General features: G+C 39.5%; 1 protein-coding gene and 2 non-coding genes across 6 annotated transcripts in view; 2 read left to right on the forward strand and 1 right to left on the reverse strand.

Moving 5' to 3' along the window:
* The window catches only part of LOC149081576 (phospholipid-transporting ATPase IF-like), a 189,722-nt gene that overhangs the window by 106,077 nt on the left and 70,652 nt on the right, over positions 1-12,993 (reverse strand). For all 4 annotated transcript variants that reach the window (XR_016193471.1, XM_089238531.1, XM_089238533.1 and 1 more), the window contains exons 14-17: positions 12,297-12,439; positions 12,105-12,208; positions 4,095-4,208; positions 423-545 (exon numbers count right to left, since the gene is read on the reverse strand). Coding sequence is in view for 3 of the 4 variants with exons in the window: in XM_089238531.1 (XP_089094657.1) it covers positions 423-545; positions 4,095-4,208; positions 12,105-12,208; positions 12,297-12,439 (484 nt within the window). In the remaining variant the exon portion in view is untranslated. The remainder of the gene's footprint in view (positions 1-422; positions 546-4,094; positions 4,209-12,104; positions 12,209-12,296; positions 12,440-12,993) is intronic.
* On the forward strand, positions 1,876-1,949 carry TRNAT-GGU (transfer RNA threonine (anticodon GGU)). Its single transcript has one exon. It is a non-coding gene; the product is annotated as a tRNA-Thr (tRNA).
* On the forward strand, positions 2,992-3,065 carry TRNAT-GGU (transfer RNA threonine (anticodon GGU)). Its single transcript has one exon. It is a non-coding gene; the product is annotated as a tRNA-Thr (tRNA).

A 12,993-nucleotide genomic window follows, 5' to 3' on the forward strand; every position in this document is an offset into this window, starting at 1 on the left:
GTTTTTTTGGTTGACAAAGCTTTTTTCCCCTTGCCCTTCAACTCAGATTTAGCATCCCTCCTATAGAGCAACCCTATTCTCTGTATTTCCTCTTACATAAAAAGTCTACAGCATCTTTCAAGCTGAATATATCAAGTAAATCAGTAAAGACAAAAGTATTATGTACTTTATGTCTGCGAATATCACAGTGAAAATATAAACATGCTATTGAAATTCTATGGTAGATTCAAGTCAAGTTGTGCCTGGAGATAAAATTATAAAATTTTAACTTTGATTTGTTATGTAATAAAATATATTGAAAATTGAATATTAATAAACTGATTCACCAGAAAAAGAAAATAGAAACCAAAGACAAACAGAAAAAGATCCGATATACATAAAAGACCTGACTAATATGATAACACGAGATACACAGATATTACTTTGATTCCAGCAGCACGAAGAGCTACTATAGTGTCTCGCACACCTTCTTGTAAGCGGTCCTCAACTGCAGTGGCACCAACTAAATCTAAACTATGCTCAATGCTGTCAAATACCTCAGAAACCTTAATGATTCAAAAAAAGAGAAGAAAATTAACAATGTCATAGGGATGGCAACAATAAAAAAAGCTATCAGAGTCTGTTTTAGTTTTTAAGAAATGTAATTGGAAGGGGTGGAGCTGTGTGTGAACCATGGCCACAAGTGGATGTCTTTTTGAGAGTAGAATATGTTGCTTGAGCTGTTTTAATTTACAAAAAAAAAATTTAAAAAAAAAAATTGATTCAGTTAAGATATTGTGTGGGGTATTGCTTCTCTGAAGTACTTGCTTGTAGTGCATAGTACTAGTAAACTGTTGAAGCATTGCCTGTAAGCCAAATGAGGCTAAGAATTGATCATTTTAGGTTCTCCTAATGATAGGACACTGCATATCGTCGGTGTTCATGCAAAATTTCATAAGTCAAAAATTTTCCATGGTCTGTGAAAATGTCATGTTTCTGACCAATAGAACATCAGCTGTTATCAAGGAAACAGTTATTTTCCGGACATTATGCTGAGGTGAGCTCGGAAAGAAAAGTCATCACGTCTCCGCCGGGACTCGAACCCAGGCCCTCTTGCATACCGGGCAAGCATGCTACCATCTACACCACTGGAGACACATGAATCTGCCTTCCTAATTTCACGCACTGTGTCGTGAGGCGCTGAAGTAGAGGCATTAGTAGCCTCTCTTAACTTCAGGAAATGGCCCCCGGGTGGGACGGTTTAGAGAGATTTAGATGGCTTTTTTCTCAGCCAGAGATATTAAGGAAACAGTTATTTTCCGGACATTATGCTGAGGTGAGCTCGGAAAGAAAAGTAATCACGTCTCCACCGGGACTTGAACCCAGGCCCTCTTGCATACCGGGCAAGCATGCTACCATCTACACCACTGGAGACACATGAATCTGCCTTCCTAATTTCACGCACTGTGTCGTGAGGCGCTGAAGTAGAGGCATTAGTAGCCTCTCTTAACTTCAGGAAATGGCCCCCGGGTGGGACGGTTTAGAGAGATTTAGATGGCTTTTTTCTCAGCCAGAGATATCAAGGAAACAGTTATTTTCCGGATATTATGCTGAGGTGAGCTCGGAAAGAAAAGTCATCACGTCTCCGCCGGGTATGCAAGAGGGCCTGGGTTCGAGTCCCGGCTTAGACGTGATGACTTTTCTTTCCGAGCTCACCTCAGCATAATATCCGGAAAATAACTGTTTCCTTGATATCTCTGGCTGAGAAAAAAGCCATCTAAATCTCTCTAAACCGTCCCACCCGGGGGCCATTTCCTGAAGTTAAGAGAGGCTACTAATGCCTCTACTTCAGCGCCTCACGACACAGTGCGTGAAATTAGGAAGGCAGATTCATGTGTCTCCAGTGGTGTAGATGGTAGCATGCTTGCCCGGTATGCAAGAGGGCCTGGGTTCGAGTCCCGGTGGAGACGTGATGACTTTTCTTTCCGAGCTCACCTCAGCATAATATCCGGAAAATAACTGTTTCCTTGATATCTCTGGCTGAGAAAAAAGCCATCTAAATCTCTCTAAACCGTCCCAACCGGGGGCCATTTCCTGAAGTTAAGAGAGGCTACTAATGCCTCTACTTCAGCGCCTCCCGACACAGTGCGTGAAATTAGGAAGGCAGATTCATGTGTCTCCAGCGGTGTAGATGGTAGCATGCTTGCCCGGTATGCAAGAGGGCCTGGGTTCGAGTCCCGGCGGAGACGTGATGACTTTTCTTTCCGAGCTCACCTCAGCATAATATCCGGAAAATAACTGTTTCCTTGATATCTCTGGCTGAGAAAAAAGCCATCTAAATCTCTCTAAACCGTCCCACCCGGGGGCCATTTCCTGAAGTTAAGAGAGGCTACTAATGCCTCTACTTCAGCGCCTCACGACACAGTGCGTGAAATTAGGAAGGCAGATTCATGTGTCTCCAGCGGTGTAGATGGTAGCATGCTTGCCCGGTATGCAAGAGGGCCTGGGTTCGAGTCCCGGCGGAGACGTGATGACTTTTCTTTCCGAGCTCACCTCAGCATAATATCCGGAAAATAACTGTTTCCTTGATATCTCTGGCTGAGAAAAAAGCCATCTAAATCTCTCTAAACCGTCCCACCCGGGGGCCATTTCCTGAAGTTAAGAGAGGCTAGTAATGCCTCTACTTCAGCGCCTCACGACACAGTGCGTGAAATTAGGAAGGCAGATTCATGTGTCTCCAGTGGTGTAGATGGTAGCATGCTTGCCCGGTATGCAAGAGGGCCTGGGTTCGAGTCCCGGCGGAGACGTGATGACTTTTCTTTCCGAGCTCACCTCAGCATAATATCCGGAAAATAACTGTTTCCTTGATATCTCTGGCTGAGAAAAAAGCCATCTAAATCTCTCTAAACCGTCCCACCCGGGGGCCATTTCCTGAAGTTAAGAGAGGCTACTAATGCCTCTACTTCAGCGCCTCACGACACAGTGCGTGAAATTAGGAAGGCAGATTCATGTGTCTCCAGTGGTGTAGATGGTAGCATGCTTGCCCGGTATGCAAGAGGGCCTGGGTTCGAGTCCCGGTGGAGACGTGATGACTTTTCTTTCCGAGCTCACCTCAGCATAATATCCGGAAAATAACTGTTTCCTTGATATCTCTGGCTGAGAAAAAAGCCATCTAAATCTCTCTAAACCGTCCCACCCGGAGGCCATTTCCTGAAGTCAAGAGAGGCTACTAATGCCTCTACTTCAGCGCCTCACGACACAGTGCGTGAAATTAGGAAGGCAGATTCATGTGTCTCCAGTGGTGTAGATGGTAGCATGCTTGCCCGGTATGCAAGAGGGCCTGGGTTCGAGTCCCGGCGGAGACGTGATGACTTTTCTTTCCGAGCTCACCTCAGCATAATATCCGCAAAATAACTGTTTCCTTGATATCTCTGGCTGAGAAAAAAGCCATCTAAATCAGCTGTTATGTTTCAATTTTGAGTTTGATCAAGACTTAGCTCACATTAAGTCTTGTTCAGTTTTTTTTTTTTTTTTGTCTTTTAAGCATATGGCAATGTCGTTAAGACTTTTTTTTTAAAGGAAGCCATAGAAATTATCTGTTTCTCTATCTCAAACTTTTTCATGGCGACGAGTTAACCAAAATTAGCGATGAGTAAACGAGGGTTTAATAACATTGTTGTCTATGAAAGCTGGTCAGGCCTGAAGAAAGGCGATGACTCACTAGGGTGACGACTTAACAAGGTTTTACTGTATAAGGGGCCGTTCAAGAAATACGTAAGCAAATTTTTAGCCATTTTTGACCCCCCCCCCCCTTGTCAGCAAAATTTCATCATCAGCTCTGCCCCTCTGAATCCTAACTCATATTTTCATAAAGGGTGGTGTCTGACGTAAGCATTATCAAAACCCCCCCCCCTCGTCATCATAAGTAAGAAAATCGGAACCCCCCCCACCCCCATCGATGATGACGTAACACTTGAATGGCCCCTAACAACATATATATGTATTATGTTAAACTATACACATATTTTTTTAAACACTAAAACATTCATAATCATAAATTTATAGCTCAATGAGAGTAACTAATTCATAACTTCATCACAAAACTGTAAACTTACAGCAGATTCACGATTCTGAAGTGAGCACCTTGCCTCATTTAGTCTATGCCTGAATTCCTCATATTCTTTCCTGCTCAACTTCCTTTCTGCAATAGCAAGTGCCCTGTATCCAGTCTAAATGGCAAAAATATTAACAAATATATAAGGAGAAGGAATTACAAGTATACTTAAATATTGTAGCAACGAAAAATTCAATCCCCCATGATATGCATGCATGTTTCACTAACATAGACATAAAGGTATCGAAAAAAATTAGGGGGCTCTCAGATTCAATATTTCAACAGATTTTATCAAGCTGGTGATAATTATTAAGGTAGTGAGAAACTGGTCTATCAGCCGAATACACGTTAAGCCGAATGTATACCATTAATTTCCAGAGATCTAAGCATACTGGCAATGAGTAATTATCATTTATAGGGCATTTACTCTTGGTAGTCTCTGCACAATGTGGTTACTGTGCCATGATCCTTTTAGACCTGAGCATTAATTTTTTAGAATTTTCAAAATGTTTTTGCATATCTTTACTTTTTAAATTTTTTAAAATTTAGTTTTTCTGGGAAGAAATAATTCACTTCGTTCAAATTTTTCCTGCCAAGATGATGCAGGGTGTATTCATCTCCACATGAAATTTTTTCCTGAATTTTATTGCTAAATTTTACTTAATAAATCACACTTTTCTTGCAGGCACTTTCCCCTGTTAAAACTATTTTAAAAGACCCCTGAAAGTTCAACTTTAAGTGCTACCCTATAATGAAAGTGTTAGGCAAAAATGCTGATTTTCGTTTCCCATGATCATGCATCTTATGTTTATCTGCTCACGTCGAGCAATAAAGATTTTTTTTCTTTCCTTTTTTTCCCTTCTCTCTGATGCTGATGTCGTTATCTTTATTTTTGAATACAGCGCCGAGTGAACTGGTTTTTGCTGGTTCTTTTGTTCGTAGTGCCAGGTGGGCAGATTACTGACTGTATATATAGACTGACTGATGTTTATTATTTGTACCTACTTACTTGAAATGAATAAAACCAGCTTTGATGCTGATAGTTTATTTTTAACCTGGCCTGACTCAACTCATAATTTTTGATTTCAAATTTAATGACTGGATAAGACTGGTTATGGGCCATTTAGTAGTCATCATCTTTTAAATATTTCATCTAAACTTATAGTTAGCATTTTCCTAGGATTACATCGACGGAAGAGCCGTAATATGAAATCCATAGAAACGATGCGTGGAGATAATTACTCCACATGGAAGGACGACGTCGAAGTCCTTCTGATGGAAAAAGGTGCTTGGAAATTCATCACTGGTGAAGAACTGGAGCCAGATCCTGACACTGTAACCAGTAAGGAACTCAGAAACTATAACCTGTGAAAAGATCGAGCCCATTCGACAATCTACCTTACCATTGAGAAGGAATACAGAGCTTTCATCTCTGTCACTGCCGATGGCGCTATGGCCTGCAAGAACTGGAGGAGCATTTTCGACCCAACACCCGAGCTGGCATCATCAGTTTGCTGGATCAGTTCTTTGATTGCCGATATCGGGAGGGAGAGGAAATCAGTCTGTTGTAGGCAAGACTCAAGATGATCATATCTCGTCTCCAAGATGCTGGTCATCCTTTAGAGAAGACCTGTATCAGGCATTCCAGTTGATACGTTATATGCCGGAATATTATAAAGGTATTGTGCAATTTATATATCGATGGGATGACAAGTTCTTCAAATCTGATAATGTTCTAAAAGAACTTTTGGCAAAAGAAAGTCGATTTAAGCAAAGCTTTAATGACATTGATAACATTGTTTTGAAAGTCAAGATAGAAAAGAATGACTCTGATAAATTTCCTGTGGGCGGGCGGAGTGTGGAAGGGAAAGAGACAGCGACGAGAGAGAAATGAAACACACGTAGTAAACTTTCCCCCGACTTCTTATTCCCCATGCGATGGTCGTCACCTGTTCTCATCACTTCGAATCTCTTGGGAGAGATGCCTTTATAGTTGACCTTTGTGTAACGCGAATTCGGGATCCGTCACTTCTGGGATCCTTCGCTGTAGGGTCTCCGGATTTTTCCTCCTGAGTTTTTATTTCCACGGAGCCAGAAAGTTCAGTTTCACAAACATCATCTTCACTCGGGTCGAAGCTGTCGCTTGATCGATGTTGTACACAGAAATTGACATCTCGCCTGATTACTACCTTTTCGATGATTGGTTGTAGCAGCGATAGGCTTTCGACTCCTCGTCGTACCCAAGGAAAATCATTTGTACCCCTGTGTTATCGAGTTTTTGACGCCTCTCTGTTGGTACATGAACGAAACACTTTGATCCAAAAACTTGTAGGTTCTTGATGGTAGGCTCCCTGTTCGTCCACAGTTCGTAAGGAGTTTTGTCCTTTACTCAAGTTAGAACACGATTCATAATGTAGCCAGCCGTCAGCACAGCTTCACCCCAAAAGTTCTTCAGTAAGCCTGCATCGATCAGCATACAACGTGCCATCTCGACCAAAGTCCTGTTCTTCCTTTCTGCTACCCCATTCTGCTGTGGAGAATAAGCCGCAGTTAGATGAGTTTGCACACCTTTATCAGCTAAGAATTTCCTCAACTTTCGGTTCAGGTATTCATCTCCTCTATCGGATCGAATCACCTTTACTTTTCAACCGAATTTATTTTCAACAAGATTCAGGTACCATTTTAGAGCATCGGATACATCCGATTTTTGTGGCAACAAATATACTTGAGTGTACCTCGAATAGTCGTCTATGAATGTGGCAACATACCGCTTTCCACTTGGTGTGATCGTTTGCGTCGGGCCACACACATCGGTATGAATTAGATCTAACGACTCACTCGTGGATTTTTTGGGAAATGGTAGTCTCAAAAGTTTCCCTTTCATGCATGTATCGCAGGACATGTTGATACCACAGTCAATGAGTTTCAAATCATGAACAAGTTCTTCAGCATGCATCTTCTTGATGGTTTCCACATCTCTATGACCCATTTTTCAATGTCATGTGTGTACACAATTTTCTTTATGTCCAGTCACTGTATTTACTTTATCTAACTCACAAAACCATAATCTGTACAGATTTCTGACAGAGTCAGCAATACCGATCTGCTTTCCATCTATAAGAATTTCACAATAATCACTATGAAAGTTCACGGAAGCATCATGCAAAGTTAGCTGACAAACGGATATCAGATTACTGACGACATCAGGACCATACAACACATTCGAAAGTAACACTTTTGTCACAGTACCGTCTAAATTTTTCAATAGCATATTCCCCGAACCTATGCCTAGCACATGAACTGTTTCCCCGTTTGCGACTTCAATATTATCTTTATACGAAGTATCTAACGACGTGAAAAAATTGATATCATTACTCATGTGGCGAGTGGCACCAGAATCCACAATCCAGTTTTTCAATCATATGCCTAGTGAAAGCAAGGTATCCTTTCACTGAGCGGCGCTCACTTTATTTTCACTTGAGCTCCTGGACGTTTTCTCCGGATGATTCCTTTTCCACTCTACATATTTTCTGCATCTGTTCTTGACATGACCGGGCTTCTTGCAAAAATAACACTTTATGGAGTTTTTCTTGTCGATGTGGCTTGATCAGAGTTTCATCATTCTTTCGGTGAGAATACTGCCTGGATCCGCCTGTTGTGGCATTGTATTTGTATTTTTCTTTTTTTATTATTATTAATGTTCATCTTTTAACTGCATTGCTTTCAAAATGTGTGTTTCTGGTAGTACATTTTTTAAAGTTTTTTCAGGATTTTGTAATTAACATACTTTGAAATTTGAAATTTATTAACAATAACATTACACACACACACACGTACATAACTACACCAGAGTAATTACAGGACATACAAAACAAACATAAACACATACATGGTTCGCTTCTGTTGAGCCTAAGGGATCCGATATGATCATCCAAGGCAAACCAATGAAGAAATTGCACTGGTGGCAATCACATTTCAAAGCAGAATGAGTAGCATAATCTTGAGCATTATTTAAAAAATCAAATTACTAGCCAATTTCAAAATTCACCGTATTTTCAGAGCGGTAACCAAATTTAATTTATATACCTTTGATTTGCGGTAAGGAATTATATATATATTTAATATCATTGGTTATTTATATAGTCGATTATAGATTTCTTATGAGTTTAAATTTTTGTCATTCTTTAGATCACGGTTTAAGTTGTATTTTTAGGGGGCAAGATAGATAAACTGTTTTTGGAAGATGGTTTTTTAGGTTTGTGAATGTCATAGGAAATTCCCCGTCTGCTTTCCAGGTTTGATTCATTTTTTATATTAAACCAAGAGGGATTTCTTTGTGTATAAACATTAATATTTTTACCATATGTAGTTTGCTAAGATTAAAACAAAAATAATTTCGATAACAGCCAATATTTGAATGGAACAATGTAGGTAAAATTTTGTTAAGAGAAATATTGATCAGATTTAAGTTTGTTTCAGTCACCTCCCCCCCCCCCCCCACAGATTGCATACTGAATCAACGAAAGAAGCGGAGGCGCGGTAGCCCGGTCGATAAGATAAGAGTTCGATACCCGGTTCGTCCTTGTCAGAAAACTTTCCTGACACCGGGGTACAACAAAAAAAGGCGACTTGACCACAGCAAAAAATTTATTGCTACCGCAGGGAGTCCCCCATCAAGGGGTTAGCGCACCAACCCCTCGATGAGTATAAAAAACAAGCCTGCCATATGGAATCAGCAAAAAATTGTAGGTCCCGGTCTAATTCGCCCTAGTGTGCAGAAAGTGACCGTGGTGCGACAAAAATGATCAAATAACCTTAAAAATGATAAAATTTCTGCTTTGGCAGAATCATTAATTGCATTCTTCAACATTTGTAATATTTGGCAATATATCAATGATTTTCTGCTGGATTAAAATCAATTACACAAATTTTGTCGATAGGATTTGGTAAAAAAGGTAGGACAAAACCGAGAAAGTAGGACATTTTACCAAAAGCTAGGAAAAGTAGGACGAGTGGAAGCCCTGTATATTTCATCAATGAGGACAAACCCTTTAAAAAAATGTTTCTCTTGTACCTTGAGAATCATTATATAGGATTTCCATTGTATTATATCAACAACAACAAGCTCACTTAATCCAGAAATGAAAGATGCTAAGTGCAATAATCATTGCTCAAGAAATAATTTTAACATATTTAGGGGTGCAAATGCCACTCATCCATTTTGGAGCAGCAGACTTTCATTTTTGGAGCAGAAGTTAAAACGGAATATATCTGCAATATAAGGGGTCATTTTTCCTTAAAATGGTGAAAGTTTCACCAAAAATGGTAAGATAATTTAACAGATAATTATAAATAGATAATTTTAAATAAAGTTTCTTCACAAATTAAAGTATGCAATACTGAAATGACAAAACCAATTATTTGACTTTTTTCAAAACATACACAGGCATGCTAAAAGCAAAAGCAAGAATTTATGCATCCCCCCATGACAACGTATATAGCACCATACAAAAAAAAACTGATTTAATTAATTTTTTTTTTCATTTAAAAAAAAATTTAAAGTTCATTTGAAGTCACCACACTCATAGGCACTGGTACCTAAGAGCTCAAGCCACAAAAGAACCCCCAACTCTAAGAAACTTTGAGAGAAGGCAGAGGCTCTCAAATACTTCAGGAACATTCAATGCAATCCCTCTCTGAATACGCATTTTTGGTTGTCTGGAAACCCTAGACCCAGGGCCATAGCATGCCTTCTCAGGGCCCCCAGACTTTTCCTTGAGGCTCTCCTTGAAAGGGTTATGAAAGATTATTATACAAAATAAGTGTACACTTTCGGTGGGGCTCCCATTCAGCTCGGGGGGAAACTGGTTGTCAAAGCCTAGTTATGTTCCTAGCCTGCCTAGACCCCACTACATATGTTTTTGTCGTATCAGAGCTCCTTCAGCACCTACGACGAAACTTTCCAAAACACGATTGGCACTGACTGTCAGACAAGCGTGGGTTTGGACAATGTGTCGGGAGGGGCAATCTATTTTGTGTAGGTTTGTTTGATTGTCCCGTATTTTACGGCCAGGCAAATTTTTCCCACATTATTCGGCTCTTGGGAGGGGGGGATCACACACCTCTGGATTCACCTCTGGAAGAAAATAAATCTGCCCGAACTTGCATAACGACTTTTACCACAAACCGGAATTGGCGCACCTTGTAGGAAGAGAACAATTTTGGCGCAATTGGCACAGCTCTTGCACTCCTGCATATTCTACTTCTTCCATTGATTTTAAGGCCCGTTTACACGACGCAAGCGCTTTAGTTGGTAACTTAATTTTTAGTTGCCAAGTACGATGCAATGTATGCAGACGATAAGGGCCGTTTACACGCCTTTAGTTGGCAAGTGCGCAAGTGCACAAGTGATTTAGTGGTAAGTGAGATAAGAAGGGTTCTATTTTTTCCGGTTAAGTAGACGTATGCGCATGCGCCAGTGGGCGGGACCTGCCGCGCTGAAGGGGTCATTTTGCTCTCTCACGGAGGGGTTTATTTTGATCTCAAGCGTGAAGTTGTTCATACTCCGTCGTCTCCTGAAGTTTCGCTAGAATTCCACCGAAATATTGGATGGTGAGGTGGCCAGAGGACACAATCTTCAAGTTTATTGAAAAATATCTTCGCCATGAATGTTTGTTGAACTATAGAAATGGAAATTACCTTGTTCAAACAAGCTAAAATTATTCGATGTTGGGAAAAGCTATAGAATATTCTGTCGACGTGATGTCAGGATTTATATATTTTTGAACCTACAATTTTTTTTATCTGGTGGGGAGGATTTATATATTAAAAACTGGAGAGGGGGGTTTCGAATATTTCTCTCGTCCAGAACGAATTTGCTGCCATCTGTTGTAAAAATACACGATCAAATATTTAACATAAAGATATCATCTCTATAGATCAAATTAAAAAATAATAATTATTTCGAAAATTTGGAAATAGTTTTTGTTTAATGAATTTTTATTATTTAATTTTTAACCCTTAGAATTTCCTACGAATGCCAAGAATCTTCTCCCGTATTTTCGGCTTACATAATTCATAATTATCTCCTCTTTAACATCGATTAAAATACCATATAATCAGTATTTACAACTTAGAGGAGAAATAGAGAAATCTTATATTTCTTCTCGATGACTTACTTAAGTTTATAATATGTTGTGTGTTCTTTTTTCCCCTGTGGCGTCATCTCTCGCCCCCTTGCGTGGGTGGCAGAGGCGAAAAAAGGGGACAAGCGAACTGTTTCCCTTGCATGACCCACTTCTTGCTCAGTGTGTTGCTCTCGCGCAAGTGAGAAAAGAGTTTCTCCTTTTTTTATTATTTGGAATTAATATTGTTAACCTATGTAAATAGTTTTTTAAAATTAAATGAACTTAAATATTATCAACCGTTTCTTCAATTGGAGTCAGAATATACATCGTCCTCAATGTGTATCATATAACTATACCCCCCTTGAGTAAGTGAAAATGAATAAATTTATATTCTTTAAAAAAAATATCATATAATGGGGCTCTGATCACAGTAATCGTAAGTTCTACCTGATCATCTTCATCCATCGTTACGAAAGCTATGAGCTTTAAAAAAAGCACCTCTCTGAATGCCAGATAAATAAAAAATTATTACTATTATTCTCCCGCGCGTTGTGCGTCTGTCTCTCTCCGTGGATTTGAGTAGACTAAAGCGCGCATGCGCTAACTGCGCTCACCTCCGTAAAAATTATCCAATGAGCGCCTACTTACCACTTATCGTGTGGACAGTTTCAAGAAGAATCGGTAAGTTGAAATTAAGTTACCAACTAAAGCGCTTGCCTCGTGTAAACGGGCCTTTAGTTTGAATTTTCAAACTAAAGGCCCGTTTACACGAGGCAAGCGCTTTATGTTACGTCAGCAAGCGCTGCCAAGCGTTTGAATTTTCAAACTAAAGTCATATGCTTAAGCATATAATTTTAAAGGCCGCTGAGATATTTACAACTTACCAGTGAATACATATCAATTTGTCTTGCTATTTGATGCTTTAACTGGGACTTGGCCAATTTCAACACAGCATTGTCAGCTCCTTTGCAGTACAGTATCAAGTTGCCTGAAATGTTAAAATAAATGCAACACAAGCAATTACTGAATTCATCATCTTTCAATAAGTTATGTAAATTGAGGATTCAGCAACTCACCATTTTCATCTTCGACAACTGTTGACATTCGTTTCCGTTCTGATGTGAATTCCAAAGTACACAATCTTCTATAGCTCTTGATGCCAGACTTGGTTTTTATATGGCATATATTCCCCATTACTTCTTGCAAAACAACACCAAACCTTAAAGACAAAAAGAATGAGTATTTCAACTAGTCATCTGGCCAATTAATTTTTTTATGTGCTACCCCTGTTGCTCTTTTTTTATGGAGGTGCTCATGCTCCTCCCCCCCCCCCTCATATGGAAGATGATGAAATACATTCCTGGATCAAATTTTTTTATGAATACATTTAAACTGTGAGTTTTAATTACTGTACAATGAATTAATGCCAGGGGCTCTGCCACCAGACTTATCCTGCTGCCAAGTTCTCTTCCAGCCCAGCTTCATTCTATTTTTATTTTTCAAGTTATTTGACAGCAAAAGGAAATGACTCAAAGTCATACTTCAAATCAAGACATTTATTCAAATCACAAAAAGAACACGATTACAAAATTTAGTAAAGAACACCTTGCTAACGTTATTAAATTTTAGTATAATATTAAAAGATGAATATGTATCACAAACATTTTCACATAACATTATTGCACTTATCTGATACTGGTCTGGAATTTTGGCATGTGACTGGAAGAGTTCCGTTCCCATGCGACTTCCAAAGTCCAACAGTTTTCAGGTGGA

Source organism: Pholcus phalangioides, unplaced genomic scaffold (assembly GCF_987345545.1).
Source record: "Pholcus phalangioides strain wild (caught in Gottingen) unplaced genomic scaffold, Ppha-v1.0 ptg000010l_1, whole genome shotgun sequence".
NCBI classification, from domain to species: Eukaryota; Metazoa; Arthropoda; class Arachnida; order Araneae; family Pholcidae; genus Pholcus; species Pholcus phalangioides.